Source organism: Podarcis gaigeae (assembly GCF_964106915.1).
Source record: "Podarcis gaigeae genome assembly, chromosome: 8".
NCBI classification, from domain to species: Eukaryota; Metazoa; Chordata; class Lepidosauria; order Squamata; family Lacertidae; genus Podarcis; species Podarcis gaigeae.
The window spans coordinates 31671133-31690040 of NC_139684.1; the positions used below are offsets into that span (position 1 = coordinate 31671133).

The 18908-nt window shown below is 43.1% G+C and overlaps 1 protein-coding gene across 1 annotated transcript; it reads left to right on the top strand.

Moving 5' to 3' along the window:
- Window positions 1-3984: 3984 nt before the first annotated feature.
- On the top strand, window positions 3985-9608 carry UQCRFS1 (ubiquinol-cytochrome c reductase, Rieske iron-sulfur polypeptide 1). The gene is made up of 2 exons (XM_083750568.1): window positions 3985-4304; window positions 8813-9608. Exons 1-2 carry the CDS (start codon window positions 4094-4096, stop codon window positions 9421-9423), a joined length of 822 nt encoding a protein of 273 aa, XP_083606694.1. The 5' UTR covers window positions 3985-4093; the 3' UTR covers window positions 9424-9608.
- The last annotated feature ends 9300 nt before the right edge of the window (window positions 9609-18908 follow it).

An 18908-nucleotide genomic window follows, 5' to 3' on the forward strand; every position in this document is an offset into this window, starting at 1 on the left:
GGAGGTCCTCTTGACAAATCTATATGCTTTCCCTCCACATACACACCACCCATCATAAATGTGGGTCTTTTATTAGTCACTATATAAACGCCAGGTGCTCTTTGTTCCAGGTCTATGTTTGAGCTGGTAACAGGTGCAACGATAAAAATGAAATACACAAAGGAAGATCAGCAGTACAGCAAGTATCTTTATCCCCAGACTGTCCCATAAAACCAGCATCCCGAGCGGCCTGGATCCAACCTCTTCCAGGCCCGCTGCAAGGCTGTTTCCAGTGCCGCTCAACTAAAAGGCTCCAGCTTTTAGGAGTACAAATCATCAGTTATCCAAGCTTATATTTGACAAATTAAATTGCTCGGAATTAAAAAAAGCTGTAGATCAATACGATTTGAATGATCAATTAATCATTCCCTTTAATTAAAACCAGCAAATCCCAGTGCATTTCATTTACATTTTATTACACTATTTCTAAGCGGCAGCTTTTAGGCAACGATATCGATTGGAGCCATACTCTCCGTACCTGGGGATCAAGTAATTTATTAATCAGCAGCACACACCTCGCTATAGGATATATTGTTTAATTATCATAGGCCGCTGCTCAGCGAAGCCTTAGACTGTGAATTAACTAAGATATCAATGCCTCGCAATCCTAGTATGTGCTAATTGTTGATGGCGGCAAATGCAATTCTCAAGGATGAAATCTGGGGGACAATCAGGCAGAGGGTGGAGTCTGGCTTGTTTTTAGGGTTGGTATCCAATCGTAACAGGTCCCATCAGTGGAGGGGTTTCAATTTGCAGAATGGGTCCTTGCCCCCTTCCTACCTCACATGTCTGCTCCACACCTTCCCCAAATCTGCTCTGGAGCATCTGGGGAACCCCTAGAACAGATTCAGGGGGGAAGCAGCAGAAGAAGAGGAATGAAGTCCTATTGAACAAGTGAAATTCAAAGTACTCCGGGAATGGGAATTGATTGTTAAACCACTCTGGGAATCACAGTTTTGGGAGTTGAAGAGGGGTCTCATAACAATTCTTTTTAAAAAAAATTATTTTATTTATAATTTTCTTTTATAACAAATAATCATTTCAAAACAAACAATTCTCACATATCAAATCTTGACTTCTGTCTCCGCTTTCAGAGATTCCATGAATTTACCCTTTTTCTTTCTTCTGAATATCCCAATTAACTCTATTTATTCTTCTCCTCTTCTATTTCATATATGTTTTAGAAACTGCAAGTTTTTACAAATATCCCGCTAATGTCTTAATTTGTATACAGTTTGTTTGTAAGTATTCAATAAAGGATTTCCATTCCTTAATTAAAAGTTTGTTGTCTTGATTACTTATTCTTCCGGTAAGTTTCGGAATTTCTGCATAATCCATCCATTTCCGTAGCCATTCTTCTTTCATCAGGACTTCTTTCCATTTTGGGGCGAATGTCATTCTTGCAGCAGTAGTTGCATGCATAAATAAATTTCTATATTGTTTAAGTAACTCTGATCCCATAATTCCCCCCAAAAGCTTCTGTTTGTTTGTTTGTTTTTTAACAAAGAGTCTCTTTACAATTCTTAGCAAATTACATCCGCTAGAACTCTTTGGGGGAGCTATGACTATTTAAAGCGATATCATTGTGTTTTAAGCATATGGTGTGAATGTTACCACCGTGTCCTTGACTGCAACACCAGTTCAAATCCCCCTTTACAATTTCCCGAGTTCCATGTGAGGAAGTATTGATTATTAAACCGTTCTGGAGATTGTGAGGGGAATAGGGGACCAGAATTCTTTGGGCAAAGTTCTGACTGTTTACAGTGGTATCATAATGTCTTAAAAGTATGGTGTGAACATGGCCACAATGTGGTAAATGTGTTTTTGACTATGGCACCAGTGAGGCTCGAACCCTTGAGGTCCTTGAACCAGTCACCCTCTCTCTCCTGGCCAAACCAAGGGCGCTGTCACGAGCTCCTTAAAGAAAGGGCAGGATAACAACGTAAGGAAATAAAGAAATATATAGGGCAGTCCCTACAGCACTAAGTGGAATGGAATTTCACTCTCCTTGTTTCCCCACGGAACAATTGTTTGGAGACATGGGAAGTAGCCAGTCGGCTGCTGCATGCATGTAGAGTCGTACTGGGGCTAGAGATTTTATTTTCAATGATAACTGCAGCAGAAGCATTTGTGTGCCCTGCTAATCTTCAATGATGAGAATGAATTTTTCAGGGATTGTTTGACCTCTAACGGGATCCAAAAAGAACATGAGCAATACAGGGGAAAAACTGAGGTGGGGGTGGGAGAGAATCAGACGATGGCGACAAGCAGAACTAATGTGTTGTAAAAGAGAGCGCTGTTGAACATGGTGTACAATGCATGATTTACAACTATTTTTCCTATGATAAATTGGAAAATTATCACTGACCTTTTCCTTTACTTGAAAGTGGCATCTTAAGAGCTAGAGAGGTAGTGGGAGGGAGATAAGTAAGGGATTTTTTAAATGATTGTTTTGGGGAAAAGAGTATGCCTGGAGGAAATAAAAATGTTACATTAAACAGGGGAGATTTATTACTTTGTTAGGATAAAGTTGTTTGAGGTCTTAAAATACAGCTGAACCAACTGCAATGGAAACATTCAAGTATCAGGACAACTAGTTTTCCATATCATTACAGTAAAATAAAATAGTTATGCTGGAATATTTTCTTCCTTGGAATACCAAGCAAGAAGTATACCAAGACTCTGTACTTCTATGTAATTGCCTTAGTGAAGGAAATTCATTGCACCCTCAGATGCATTTCTGCACGCCCATCACTGGTTAGCACATGCTCCAGTGAAGTCTCCCCTTTGGCCTTGCTGCTTTGCATGACTATGATACACAACACCAAGCGAGAGCTAAACCAAAAAGAAGGCTGATCGCCGAAGAATTGATGCTTTTGAACTATGGTGCTGGAGAAGACTCTTGAGAGTCCCATGGACTGCAAGAAGATCAAATGTATCCAATCTTAAGGTAATCATCCCTAAGCGCTCACTGGAAGGACAGATCCTGAAGCTGAGGCTCCAATACTTTGGCCACCTCATGAGAAGAGAAGACTCCCTGGAAAAGACCGATGTTGGGAAAGATGGAGGGCACAAGGTGAAGGGGACGACAGAGGACAAGATGGCTGGACAGTGTTCTCGAAGCTACCAGCATGAGGTTGACCAAACTGTGGGAGACAGTGGAAGACAGAAGTGCCTGGTGTGCTCTGGTCCAGGGGGTCATGGACACGACTAAACGACTAAACAACAACAACATTAAATACACACATAGTATTAATTCAGCCCTTGCAATTGTAAGCCACACACCCTTTCCCTCTTGGTATGGTTTATTACCGACTCAGGAAATTGTATGGCTGCATCCTGTACCAGTGTACTGGACTTCGAGCGTCGGACGAGGATCTGGGAGAGACGAGGGTTGAAATTCCCCTGCAACTGGCCAAGAAGCTCCCTGTGTGTAACCTTGTGCCCATCACTCGGCTTCTCAGCCTACCCTACCTCACAGGGTTGTTGTGGCAATTAAACATGCTACCTTGAGCCCATTGGAGGGAACAAGCAGTATATAAACAAACTTCCTTATAGGCAATTGTGACAATTCACCCTTAAAAAAACACCACCAGCAATTTCATTTCATTCCCCCCTGTTAATATTATTAATCATTTTATTAGCATTGCTATTTATAAAAAGTTGTTTTTATTAAAATTTAGTAAAAAGTATTTAGATAGAGAAGAAACACAAGTGTCCCCCACCCCCGACTAGGGTCGCCTGCGCAGGCGCAGCTCAAACTTCTTACCCCATTCTCTATCATGCACGCAATGACGAAGGCGGCGACAGAGACTCCAACTCCTCTACGACCACGCCCCTTGGCCTTCTCGTCACTGCTCCAGTCACGCCTCTCCGTTCGCCCTCTTTCTCTCCGGATAGGAGAGGGAGGGGTAAATTCCTCTAGCGCGCCTGCGCCGCTCCTTCTACCGGCGTCTGCCGTCATCGCGTGTGCGCGTCGCACAGCCTTGACGTTGGACGCGAAGGTGACCGGCCGGAGGGGGAAGAGAGAGGAGAAGTTGACTCCGCCGTCGCCATGTTGTCCGTGGCCGCCCGCTCCGGCCCGTTGGCCCCTTACCTCTCGGCCGCCGCCCACGCCGTCCCGGGCCCGCTGAAGCCCCTGGCGACCGGGTTGGCTCCGGCGGCCTCGAAGCTGCCGCTGGACCCGAAGCGGCCTCTGCTCTGCCGGGAGTCGCTGCAAGGCCAGGCCGCCCGTGGGGGGCTCGTCGCCACCGCCAGCCTCAATGGTGCGGGCGGGGAAGGAGGGCGGGGGGCGGTCGGCGCTGCTTGAGTAGGGCGGGGTATGGTGTCGCTTCGCTTTCTTTCTGCCTCCCCTCCGTCCCTCTCCCGCTTCATTTACCGAGGTTTCCAGGGTGGCTCAGAGGCGTTTTCTGTGTCCCCTCTGGGCTTCTTGAAGACTAGGGAAGGTGACAGCAAAACGCCCGTCGTGCATCATAGTAGTGGGCATGCAGTGTCGGGTAGAGGGCTGCCCCACTTCATTGAGTCATTGATTACATTTATATCCCACTCCCCCCCCCCCCCGCCCAGGAGATCAGTGGGGTGTATGTGGTTCTCTTCCTTCCACATTTTATCCCCAGCACAACCTTGTGAGGTAGGCTAGGCTGAGAGGTGGTGACTGGCTCAAGGTCACCCCGCAAATTCCATTTGCTGAGGGGGGATTTGAACCCTTCTTGCCAGGTCCTAGTCCAATACTTTAACCCAGACTTTCTCAACCTTGGGCCCCCATGTGTTGTTGGACTACAACTCCCGTTTTCCCCACCTAGTAGGTACAGTGGTGAGATGATGTGAGTTGTAGTGCAACGACATCTGGGGACCCAAGGTTGAGAAAGGCTGCTCTAACCACTACACCACGCTGGCTCTCACACACCTTTAGGCTGAAGGGTGCTCACTTGATTCAGATGCTGCGGTGTACAAAACAGTTTTCCCGCACACAAGTCAGGCTTCTCCTGGCTTTCTATACTGAGGGAGAACTTCCTGAATGGAGTGGTGCTGGGTCTGAACTGTGCCACCTCAAACTTAATATGCCAGATCGCCTTCCTGATGAAGTTGGTGCTGTGCAGTCATTAGAGTAGCAGTCCCCTAAACCTGGTGCTATCCAAATGTTTTTTGGACTACCATCCTTTGCTTGATAGTCATGCTAGTTTGGGTTGTGGGTCAAAATATCTAAATGGCACCAGTTTGGCTTCGAGTGTTGGACTACGACTGGGGAGGCCCAGGTTCATATCTTCACACACCTGTCAAGTTCACTTGGTGACATTGGACAAGTCAACATAAACTGTGTTATACAGAGTCAGACTGGGTCCCTCTGGTTTGGTGTTGTCTATACTTGGCTGACAGCTGTTCTCTAGAGTTTCTATCTCTCAATCTAACCTACTTTGCAGGGTTGTTGTGAGGATGAAATGAGTTGCTGTGGGGGGAAGTTGAGATATCTGTAATAAAAAGTGAGTTTTCTTTACGCAGGGATTTATTATTTGCTTCATTGGGGCTGTCATGCGGAAGATGGAGGCTCACATTATTGAATGTTCCTTTGTACAGAACAGAACAGAAGTCCCTGCATGCAGGCTTGGTTGTAGGGTTTCCTGTTTGTGGGGAATATTCGTACATGGAGCATTATTTTCTGGCTTGTACTACTCCAAGACTGCATAATGGAGCTTGCATGATTGACTATCCCCACCCTGGCAAAAAGACACAACCAAACCCTCTACCAAAACCTTAGGTATTAGTAAGAAATCAATATGGGGAAGGGACATTTTTAGGTGTAGGGCTACTATCACTGAGTGAGATAGATCAAAAGTCTGACTCAGTACAAGTGTTTTCTTTGGAAAGAGTATTAAATCACACAAGTTTTTACCTGCAGCCTCAGAGGTGCAGTCCAGAGAAAGATTTACCATATTAAGAATTATTCCTAAAATGGGAGTTGGAAGGGGTTAGACTTGTATAGTGTAAGGATTGTATCTGTGTTTATCTGTTGCCCCAGCATAATGCTTGCCATCCCACAGGTTCCCTGTTAGCTGGTTCTTCATCTCATATCACCAGGGGATAGTCTTTTTGTTCTCACTGTTGCAGGACCACTAAGTTCAGCCCCTCGCTTTTCACTCCTCTAGAGAAACTAACCTTTCACTTGCATAATAGGAAGTAAGAGCTATACTTGGGGATGCTGTTCGTATATAGGCTGAATTTGTTCCTTTTCCCAAATTGAAAAATGGGAGTGGGTTGGAATGTTGGAGGTTGACTTTTTATATAGAAGAGCCCTGCTGGATCAGAGAGCATCATTTCTAGTCCAGTATCCTCTTTGTAACACTCTCCAGCCAGCAGTACTTGAGGAAACAGTACACACACTGCCCCAGTTGCTTGTTTCCAACTGGTAGTTTTCTAGTTTATTGTTTTATGTATTTAAAATGTTTATTTTAGTTATTTAAAATATTTTATTTATTTAACATATTTATTGATTAAAATATTTATATACCACTGTTTCATTTAAAAAGTCAAAGCACTTTGCAACAGTAATACATATGTACAATAAAAGCATGTAGATATTTAAAAAGATTATCAATTATTGCAGAAAGATGTTTTCTTAATTGACTACATAATCTTGGCAGGAAAGAAAAGCTTTCAGCAGATGTTTAAAGGTTAAAACAGAAGGTGGCTGCTGAATTTCTTTTCAAGGGACTGGGCTGATAACACTAAAGGTTTGGTTTCATGTGTGTGTCAGATGAGCCTTACCAATTGTCTTTCACTTGAAATCACAAGGTGGTGTTTAGTAAAATTACAGTACAAAATGAAGCAGCAGCCAATGGGTCAGTGGAGGCCTATTAAATGTCATCAACTGATACCTATTAGCCAGCAAATAAAGTGAGTTCTAGTTTATAAAAGGGCAGGTGCTAAGTTGTGTGACTGCTTGGAAGTCATGGCAGTTATATATAAAAAAAAATCTGATACAGTATTTTCAGCGTAGACCCAGTTTGGGTTATTTGCTACAAGGTTAAAATGTAAATATCCCGTGTATTATGGGCCAAGTATAAAGGGAAGGATAATATGCTACTAGAGGGAATTGCAGAAATGGTTTAAACGTTCTTTTAAAAATTGTGTTGCTTCATTAGCTTTTTATTGGATGCAAATAGTCTTCTGTTTAACTTTAGACCTTGAAATTAAGTGTGTATTAGCTTGTCCTGAAAATCTTAACACAACCTTCATTTAATTTCTAAGGAAGCAGTCTTAAAAAAAAATCTTATTATAAAGAGATGCTCTTATCCCTTCATTAGTTCAAGCTTGTTGCAAACACTTATTGTAATCTCTGCACAATATCCCAAGAGATCCTAATTACCTTGAGCTTGATTCCTGAAGCCCTTAGTGTTATTGCCCTTAAGTCAAAAAATAAAACTTGCACTTGCATTCTTACGAAGTTGCATTTTTATGAAGTACCCTCATTTCTTAAAAAATAACTTAATGAAGGTGGATGGTATTGAGCTGTTGTGTCTTAAAACAGTTACATATACTCTAGTAAAAATAATTTTCCAAATACTCCTTTGGATTTGACAGAGTTATCATGCTAAGTGATTCCCCCCCCCCCAATCAGATATTTTAGCTTAACTAATTCCTGCAATTGGAAAGAGTTGATAATATTTTCATAAGCAACATGAAATCAACTATCCAGTTTGATTTACCAAATATGTCAAGCATACAAAATTGAATTTGAGTCAATTTGCATTTGGAAGCTTTCTTATTCAAAGTTTTCCAAAACAACAACAACAACAACAACAACAACAACTAATATTACTGCATCTAAAAGAGATACTAATCCTACTCTAAACTTTAGATGTAATTTCATAGGCTACAATGTAGCTAATGATGCCAGCATAAGTTCACTTGTTTGCTTGGCTAAATGTAAATCAAGGTACTTTGGTTTAACTGGTTTGTAGATTAGGCCATAGAATTCCCCATAAAATGTAGAGAAATCTTCTAATTTTGTCAATTAAAAGTGTCTTTTAGAATTTAATCAAGTTCTAAGGTTGCCATATTTTGAAGAGCAAAAAAGAGAACACATTTGCTGACTTCTACTTTTAACTATGAATCGCTATGACGACACTCATTTTACAAACTCGTGAAAAAGAGGACATATAGCAACCCTATAAAGGGCTACTGGAGTGGGTTTAACAAAACACTTTGGAATATTAGGGATTTCTTTACAGCATACAAAACACACTAGATTTCTCCCCCTTACTCCAATATACAGTGGTACCTCGGGTTAAGTACTTAATTCGTTCCGGAGGTCCGTACTTAACCTGAAACTGTTCTTAACCTGAAGCACCACTTTAGCTAATGGGGCCTGCCGCGCTGCCGGAGCACGATTTCTGTTATCATCCTGAAGCAAAGTTCTTAACCTGAAGCACTATTTCTGGGTTAGCGGAGTCTGTAACCTGAAGCGTATGTAACCCAAGGTACCACTGTAATCATATTTGTGTTCTTTTCTGGTATTTACTATCATTGATGACAATTTATAGGCTTCCCAGCCAGGAGATAATAGCTTTCATGTATAATTGCAGGAAGAAATAAATGGAATGCCTGCACCTCCATAAGGTGATTTAGTTCTTGTATGGAACGTGTATGAAAACCAATGTTTATGATAGTTAGTGTAGTACCAAAAATATAAATTTTATGGAGTCAATCTGGTACCAGTATAATGTCCTGTAATTTAAAAAAAAATCAGTAATTGGTTTTCTCCATTCTTTTGCAGCTCCTGCTAGCATTCGTTACGTCCACAATGATGTCGCTGTGCCTGACTTCTCTGACTACCGTCGTCATGATGTAACAGATGCTGCAAAATCATCCCAAGAGAGCAGTGAATCCAGGAAAGTCTTCTCCTACTTTATGACAGCAACAACCTGTGTGGCGACAGCATATGCTGCTAAGAATGTTGTCACTCAGTTCGTCAGCAGCATGAGTGCTTCTGCTGATGTGTTGGCATTGTCGAAGATTGAGATCAAGCTCTCCGATATTCCTGAAGGCAAGAATATGACTTTCAAGTGGAGAGGGAAGCCTCTCTTTGTGCGTCACAGAACCGCGAAAGAGATTGAGCAAGAAGCTGCAGTATCTTTGACTGATTTAAGAGACCCCCAGCATGATTTAGACCGAGTAAAGAAACCTGAATGGATCATCCTGATCGGTGTTTGCACCCATCTTGGCTGCGTACCCATTTCAAATGCTGGGGAATTTGGTGGCTATTATTGCCCCTGCCATGGGTCGCATTACGATGCGTCTGGCAGAATCCGCAAAGGTCCAGCTCCATTAAATCTCGAGGTTCCCTACTATGAATTCTCTTCGGAAGATTTAGTTATTGTGGGTTAAATTTCTGGATGCCTGGCTCTTTATTTCCTGTATGTATGCAGAGGAACGAGGCTGGTGTTCATGTAATGTATTTAAAAAAAAAAAGTTGAGTGGAAAGTATGGCTAACTGTCTCAAGTCAATGTTCACATCTGATTGTTTGTGTACTTGGTCAGTTTTAATAAAGGATTAAAGTGCTTTCCCATAATGATGTGTAGCTTGTCTATAATTGTAAAGCAATTGAACGTTTTCTAAGAGAAAATCAATACTTCTTAATAAAAAATAGTAACCTTTTTGGATGAAAAGCTATGAACCAGACAGCTGAGGTTTTGATGGGCCAGTTTTCACAGGAGTTTTTGCTTTGTGTGTGAGCAGGCCCAGCCATCCTTGGACTCATTCTAAGAATCTCATGAGATCCGATAGCTTGTTGGGTTGTTGTTGTTGTTTTAAAGTTATAGCAGAAATAAGCTTCTAATGCCTTCCATCATTGTGTGCCTCTGGTGAAGGTTGCACTTGCACTAGCTGCTATATGATGACAAATACAATTATTGACCTTGTGCTCTGACATCTTTAGCCTCCTGGATGCATTTGGAGAACTTAGGCCCCTCACCTTGACTGAAGAAATAAAAGAGCCCAGCCATCTTTTGTTGTTATCAAATAAACAGCTAGGCCTTTATCAGTCACTTTCCCATGGTAAGATAATGGACTCTGATTGATATGCCACTCATGGGTGATTATGGTTCACACTGGGCTCCCATCATTGCAGTACTGTCTCTAGTTCCTGTAGATCTATGCTGATTGTAGACCATGCTGATTGGGGCAGATGGGAGTTGGAAGTCGAGCAATTGAGAGCTACAGGACTCCCATCCCTGGTTGTAGATAGAGATCAGGGATCAGTTACTCTTCCACATTTATGTTGGATAAATAGAATGAAAAGATATGGAGTAACATCTGGTCAATGCATCACTGTAAGTTTCAAAATACACCATGCAGTTCGAAAGCTAGCCAAACATGAGTGGTGGTGGTATTATTATTATTTTAAAAAATAATAATAAATAATGACAGCCCTTTGGATTGTGATCATACTTTCTAGATTTGTGTGTTAATGAAGCAGCCAGATCTGAAAGTAAATCTGGTCTTTGTCCAGAAACCTTTGAATTAAAATGAGGCAGCAGTTTCTGAGCACAGAAATGCCTTATCCTGCAAATATATTTTTTATTTTGCTAGAGAATTGTTCCTTCTCTTTTGAAGACTCACTGATTGATTCCCTCCCCACTGCACCCCACCAGGAAATAGAGATGTAACAACCACAACCCTTTTGCTTCAAGCACTGAACTTCTTACACGACATTAAAGGCATTGAGTCTGACACATGAAAGTAAAAGTTTGCATTTTTTTTCAGCTTTATTCCAGCTTACAAATGATGTATATGGTCAGCAAAGCGGTCAGTCAGAATACTAGGATACATAAAATGCAACTTAAATACAAAATGCACTGATGTCCCAGCTACACTGTACTTCCCAAAGCAACTCTTTGATCTCATGTAGGCTTCCCTGATGTGCATGGTGTCTGTGAACATTTCTGCACTTTGATTTTTTTGTCACCCAGTCTGTTCCACCAGCCAATAACAATGATACATGGAATGTTGTGGTGTGACCCCCCCATAAGGTGTTAACACATAATATAAATAGATGTTAGAAATATTTGAGAAATATGCAGGCTAATAATATGTCTGCCCCAAAAGCACCACTTGGGCAGAGTGTCAAGCATTGGCATTACTCTAGAAAGTCAAGGTTTGGTTGGAAGTAAGCTACAACAAAAGAATCCATGACAAACCATGCCACTTGCTTGTTTCTGCAAAATTGTGCCATGGAAATGAACAGAAGGGCAGATTAATTTAATGGTGCAATGCCAGTTATAAATATCATAAACCAATCCCATGCACCTTGTGTTCTAACAAAGCTATTGTGGCCTGCCAAATACAGAGATGGTGTTTTTTCAGATCTGAACAAAGGTAGGTAAAATACAGAACACAATTCTGTATTTTGCATAAGAATTCTGCAAAATCTTCAAAAGACTAATCCTTTAGCAACTGCTTAGTATAATTATTTTAGGCCAAAATGTATTGTGGTTGCTTGCATCTATGTTGACATGCTATTTTTTTATTTTTTATTTTTTGCATTAACTGGATTTAAAAAATGGTTCATTGGTTATAGAATGCTCTGGTGGATCAGAGAATCATAGACTTGTAGAGTTGGAAGGGATCCAAAACCTCATGTAGTCCAATCCCCAGCAATGCAGGAATCGCAGCTAAAGAGTCATTGACAGTTGGCCATCATCCCTATGTTTAAAAACCTCCAATTAAGGAGAGCCCATCGCCTTCTGAGGGAGCCCACTGTCAAACAAGTCTGAATGTCAGCAAGTTCTTCCTAATGTTTAGTTGGAATCTCTTTCCTTGTCATTTGAATCCATTGGTTTAGGTCCTACTCTCTGGAGCAGCAGAAAACAAGCTTGCTCCATCTTCCGTGTGAAAGCCCTTCAGATATTTGAAGACTTGCTTCTGGCTACACTTACCCAATTCCCTCAACCATTCCTCATAAGGCTCGTTTTCCAGATGCTTTATCTTGGTCACCTTCCTTTGCATTCGTTCCAGCTTGTGTGCTTAAGGCAGAAGGCAAATCCATTGACATTAAGTTCTTTTATGGTTGTTTTTAAGTAGACTACAAGGAGATTTGGAATGGCTCTTAATGCCAGAAATCTAAACGCCATTTAACTCTTCCTTCCCTACCCCGCCATGAAACTTTGAGAACTATGGTGGTATTAAAAGGGATTTGATATCCTGTAACAACATTCTGTAAAGTGCATTTCTTGGAGTTCTCCTATCTTCAAATTATATTTATAAGAAAGATGCAGCCTTTGTCATGCTCAGAGTTTGATTAAAAAAGAACCCTCTAAAATCTAATTGTTTTCATATTTTAAAAATCCTCAGAATCCTTACGTAGCTCTAGAAGCTAGCTAGTCATCTTGGACAGCTTTCAAAGAGAATTGAACAAATTCATGGAGGATAAAGGCTACTAGCAATGAAGGCTATTGTCTGCATGCTTGGCCAGAGGCTGTAATATTTCTGAACACCAATTGCTGGAAGCTGCAGGAAGGGAGCTGCTCTTGTGCTCAGGTCCTACTTACAGACTTCCAAGTGGGGCATCTGATGGACCACTGGAAGTACAGGATGGTGGGCTGTTGGCCTGATCCAGCAGGCTCTTATGATGTTCTTTTGGTCCATTTGAGAGCCTGCCATAATGATAGCAGACCAAAACAGGTTGACAAAAAGCAAAGAACTTGCTATTGCATATTTAGTGAGCTGCTAATGTGAATCATTTCCCATTTTTATTAACTGGCCTGCAGAAGAATGCTCTAACTGTTACATTACCAAAATACAGACAATTAAGTTATATAAAGGAGAAGAAATGATAGCAGGGCTGAGAACCCAGACGGCAGCAGCACCCGGTGAAAGCCCAGGCTGACAATGGATAGGGGCCTCTCTGCAACAGAGTCCAATATGCCATTAAACTCAGAGCCCAGCCTGTAAAAGAGAGAGAGAGATTAGCCAAACCCATCATCAAAATGTTGGCACAAAGTCTCTGTCATGAAATATGCAAGTGATCTATCTCTGGATGTCTGAGCATGTTGTGTTAGATGTGTTATCATTGAAACAGCATTGACTGGAGGGGTGGGAGAAAGAATTCTAACAGCTTGAAGAAAGCAATTGAGGCCTTAGAATCATGCACAGTGCTATTTTAAGAGACATTGGTGCTGCTTTGATCTCCCTTCAAAGAGGCCTCGCCTAGCCACTTTCAGTATGCATCCAATTTCTCCTACCTGATAAAGAGCCCAGGCACTGCAGTGCACAAGACTGAACCCAGTTGAGGCTATGTTTTGACAGGGAAAACCTGTGCAGGCTTGAGTTCTTACTTTTTGTACCTGTGAGTGGGGCTTGATAGGGGGTAACTGCAAGTGCTGCTGCCCACCCACTGTCTTGAGGAAAGGCCCAAGCTCAATGGTAGTGCATCTATTTTGTGTGCAGAAGGTCCCAAGCTCAGCCCCCAATAGCATCTCTAGGTAGGGCTGGAAGAGACTCCTTTCCTGAAATCCTAAAGAGCTGTTCCCTGTTAGTTTAGACCAGTGTTTCCCAAACTTGGGTCTCCAACTGTTTTTGGACTACAACTCCCTTTATCCCTAGCTAGCAGGACCAGTGGTCCGGGATGATGGCCACTGTAGTTCAAAAACAGCTGGAGACTCAAGTTTGGGCAACACTGGTTTAGACAATAGTGAGCTGGATAGCCCAGTGGTCTGATATGGTATAAGGATCTCAGATCCACCATCCTTGACATTCATACATTTCTATTCTTGCTTCGTGCAATGCACAACATGCCTTATTGAAGGAGTTCAAAGGCTTCATCGTTTGGCCTGTGTTGGCCAGAGAAAATCTTGTAATGCCTCCGATAGGGAGAGGAGGACGGCCTTCTAGCCTGTCTGTTCCCTGTCCTCTTTGGACTTCAGGCACTATGACTTTACTCTTCCCAAGAAGCTCCAAGCTGTGGAGGACTGTAATAAGGCAGCCACGATGCCCAGAACACATGCAGTGGAAACCTGTAGAGAGAGATGCTGAAAGACAACTTTTAGACCACGGGATCTTCTTGTCCTCTACATGCTATTAGATTCCAACTCCCATCACCCCCCAACCATTGGCTGTGCTGATGGGACTGATGGGAGTTGGAACCCAACAATTCTGGAGGACCAAAGGTTTGCTGTCTCTGGACTCCGCAAATGATCAAGCGGTGGAGTGACTCCTCTAGGAGGAAAGATTTCAGTGTTCTGGACCTTTTAGTTTAGAGAAAAGGAGAGTAAGAGGCAACACAAGAGAAGTTTATACAACTATGCATGGCATGAAGAAAGTGAGCAGAGAAAAGTCCCGTCTCATGCTGCTAAAACTAGTGGACATCCGATGAAGCTGAATGTTGGCAGATTCAGGACAGATAAAGGAAAGGACTACTTCACACGGCACATAGTTTAACAATGGAACTCACTCCTGCAGGAGGCAGTGATGGCCACCAACCTAGATGGCTTTAAAAGAGGATTAGACAAATTCATGGAAGAGAGGGCTGTCAATGGCTACTATGGTTTTGTTCGACTTCCGCAGTCATAGGCAGTGATGCTTCTGAATACCAGTAGCTGGAAACCACAGGATGGGAGAGTACTGTTGCATTTGGGTCCTGCTTGCTGGTTTCCCACAGGCATCTGGGGGGAATAGGATGCTGGTCTAAATAAGCCGTCTGTCTGCTGCTCCACAGCAGGCTCTTCTTAGGTTCTTTTGGCTACAACTCCCACCATCCCTGGTCATTGGGCATGATTGCTGAGACAGGTGGTAGATGTGGTCCAAGAGCAGCTGAAGAAGCACCAGATTGGCTGCTGCTGCTGAAACTAAATAGAACAATGGTCTGAATTGGACTAAGGCAGCTTCCTAGGTCTACATGGAATCACAGAATGGAAGAATTGGATGGTTCTGTGATTCTATGTGGACCTGTAACCTATGTGGACATTTATGACACCTTTTTCTTAACACAGCAAAGTTACTGTGTTATTTTGTGGGGGTAACACAGATAGTGCATGCTCCTTTAGCACATGGCCATTTCCATCTTTGTAATTCCTTGATGATGTGCTTGAAGTGTACAGAAATTGCCCAAGAGCAGAACTCTCCCTTCTTGCTCCCTAGCAGTGGAGGCTGGTTCAGTATTGCAAACAGGGTACTGCCCACCAACCTCAGCCTGCCTTCAGTCAGCATCCACCCAACTGCCATGCCTTCCTACCTAAGATCAGTCCAGGGGGAGTTGCAACCTATCAGCTTCCTCCTCTTTATTCTCTATGTCGCCCTTGTAGAACTCAGGCGGGAGGGGTGTGTGTGGAAAAACTAGAACTTCTTGTCTCTGCCAGTCATTGGCTGTGGCGCCACCTACTGTCGGCCTCCCTGCCTTCCGTCCTACCAATCCCAATTGGCACCAGCCGCCACTGCTCCCCAGCCTCCTAGAAGGGATCTCCCTAGAACTTTGCCTGTGCTTTCCCTGCTGTGTGAGCTATTCTGCACTGGCCAGATTAAAGGCTGAGGCTGCCTTTAGAACTTATATAACCCCTGTTCTAAAACTGCTGCCAGTTCATGTCCATGCCCAAGTCAAGGTGCTTGTGTTAGTTTTTAAAGCCTTTAATGACTCAGGCCCCAAATGTCTGAGAGACCCAACTCCTTCCCCACAGACCCTCTCAGGTGCTAAGATCGGCCAAGGGGGCCCTTTTGGTAGTTCCACTGCCCTCAGACGTTTGTGGGTTGATAGTGGCCTAGGAGAGGGCCTTCTCTGTGGTGGCCCCTAAGTTGTGGAATCCCTTCCCCACAGAGGTGCATCTGACTTCTTCACTATATAGCTTCCAGTGAATGTTGAAGATACACCTTTTTACCCTGGTCGTTGGCACCTGAAATTGGTGTTTTCAGTACTGCCCCATTCCTGCAACTACAATTTGTTTTCACTGTTTTTAATTCTGAATTTTAAATACACTGGGACCTCCTGGTGAAGGGCTGATAAGAAATGTATCATTATCACCTGTGCTTTCCTTCTAGAAAAAAATGGTGCCAGTACTCACCCCGAAGTTGTAACAGTATGTGCCACACTTTTAACCTGTGCTTTTCTTCTAGAAGAAAAGGTAACAATATGGTGTACCCTTGAGCATCCCTAGAAAAAAGCAGTGATGATGAGGACGATTGAGAATAGGAAGAAGGAGGCGGAGGGAAGGAGGAAAAGGTTGTGTGTAGCCACAGGAAAGAGTATGATTTGGGAATAGGCTCAATCTATTGGTCGACATTGCACATATAAAATGCAACCACTTGCTAGTAATAGAGCACTAATGAAGGCCCTAGAAATAATTTCTCTCTCCTCCTTCTTCCCATGAAAGAAAATCTGCACAGCAGGACCTAACGGCAGGGATAAAAGGACTAAATATATAAATGGTAGTTCAAAAATCTTTGATTCTGCTTCTGGCCTCATAATAAGCTTGTACTGGAGGCATCTTTCATGCACAGTTAATCAGCGTGATCGCCCAAATGTTGACATTTAGCCCATAATCTGCTATGTAACAGCTTTAAACTGATGAGAGAACAGGCTGAGTCCTGCTGAGTAATGTACATAATAGAACTTAGGGGTGTTTTTCTGGGAACGCTTTGGGATTCTTTGGGTGTGGGGGGACGGGCGGGTTGGCAAATCTGTAAACAGCAGCTTTTTAAATCCTTATCAAGCCCAAGAAGGACTGGTGACTTTAAATTATATTTGGCTTATTCACGCTGTAAGTGAAATTGCTGTTGCTGGCACATTTCAGAGTGGCACATGGGGTGGTCAGGTTCCTTTAAACGCATTTGCAGTTCTTTCAGTGGTTTATTTTATTTTATTTACAAGAGAGATAGGGAGGTTGCCATTCAAGCAAAAAATAAAAACAGAATTGCAAGCTGAATATCCTTAGCTCCAAGGCAGAGCATCTGCTTTGCATGCAGAAGGTCCCAGGCACAAATGCTTATATCTCCTGGTCGGAGCTGGAAGGACCTGTGTAAAACTCTGGGTAGCTGTTCCTAGCCTATGGAGACATTACTAAGGTAGCTGGACCAATGATCTGACTTGGTATAAGGCAGCTTCTTATTTTCACAAGATGAAAATAAGTGCCGCCCAAACCTCTGGTTTACAGCCATGTCGTTTCTTGTCTTGACTGCCGCAATCTCCTCCTCTCTAGTCCATCTGGGTCCCCTCAGCCCTGCCTGCTGACTCAGTTATGAATCCCTCTCATATTTCTGGGTTTGCTGTGCCCACCCTACCCCCAGTCCCTATCTTGGTTTGCTAGCTTTTTGTGCTTACCTTCAAACCTCTCAATAGTCTTGCTCCCTGCTTATCTCTCTGCACTTATATCCCAACTACGTTTGCCAGGTGAGGAACATCCCAGTCCCTGAGATTTCAGGGCCCAAACCTGAGACCTAGGGCTGCTACCTGGTGATGTTATGGGGGCAAGCCCTGGACATGGAAGTATAGGGGAGATGGGCAGACCCCATGCCCAGAGTGTCTATGCTGCAATTTGCAGCCAGCTCCTGCTCTGCTGAAGCTTGCAAGTTGTATGCACACTAATCATCATCATCATCATCATCATTAAAGGTACTCTCATGCACCTGGAGATCCCCCTGTCATCTAGAGGAGACCAGGGAAACCTGGAGAAACTAGGTCACATCTGAAGGTCTGGCAACCCTAACACCCACCAATCCATCACCTTTGCTCACCGAAAAGTCTGCTGCTCCCTCTATCACTCCTTTTTCTCCCTTAATGCCCCTTATGTCTGAGACTGCCTCCATAATGTCTCTGTCAGGCCACCTTTCCTCCTTCCTCCAAATTCCTCCTCAAAACTCACATTTTCCTTGATTCAGACCTGTAGGGAAGACCTTTCAGTTTAGTGGTTAGTTCATTCAAGCTAAAGACTCCACTTCCTACATCTCTATATTGTGAGAATGGTCCATTTATTCCTTCTCTTATCCCATGGCTGCTACACTTTAGTGAGTGTCTTTGTCAAGGTTAGTGAGCTTTCCTTGTAAAAGCCATACTGGTCCTTCTTTAGCAAGGCTTGTTCTTCTATACATTTGTTGATTCTATCTTTAGTAATGCTTTCCAGCTGTTTTCCTGGAACAGCACTAAACTATTGCGTCTGTAATTTCCTGGATCCCACCCCCCACGTGGATTTCTGTTTAAAAATTGAACTTTCATCGTTCACTTTCGAGTCTTCAGGCGCAAATACTGATTTATCACATTGCATTTCTTTTACTGTATTGTTATTAAATTCACGTGTGTGAGCAGTATTAAAATCTGACAGGGTGATCTTTTGTGAGCTGACACTCTGGGTCCTTTCCAACTCTACAATTCTATAATTCTATGTGCTTGAGTGCTAAAACTGCCACTCAAGTGTGAGCCCCACAGGGGAGGAGCCATAGCCCAGTGATAGAACACATGTCTTGTATGCAGAACATTCTAAATTCAGTCGCCAGCTTCTCCTCCAAGAAGGGCCAGATACTGGGTGAAGAGAGAGAGAGATCCTTACCTGAGACCTTGGAGAGCTGCTGCCAGCCAGAGTAGATGCTACTGGGCTACACAGACAAATGATTTATCAATTTAGGCTGTACTCTAGAGGTGGAGAACATTCCCTTCTTAGGAAACATCTAGGGTGTGTGTACTGGTGACAAGACGGGTCAGAGGGGAAAGTGGGTGGGGAAACGGATGTATGGATCTTTGTTGTTGTTGTTGTTTAGTCGTTTAGTCATGTCCGATTCTTCATGACCGCATGGACCAGAGCATGCCAGACACCCCTGTCTTCCACTGCCTCCCGCAGTTTGGGGATCTTTGTATAGTAGGTTATATACACAACACCAACCATCAACTGCCCTC

Coding starts and splice junctions, on each gene's coding strand:
- UQCRFS1 (XM_083750568.1), top strand. CDS start 4,094: ATGTTGTCCGTGGCCGCCCGCTCCGGCCCGTTGGCCCCTTACCTCTCG. Junction 4,305..8,812: donor CGCCACCGCCAGCCTCAATG/GTGCGGGCGGGG, acceptor ATTCTTTTGCAG/CTCCTGCTAGCATTCGTTAC.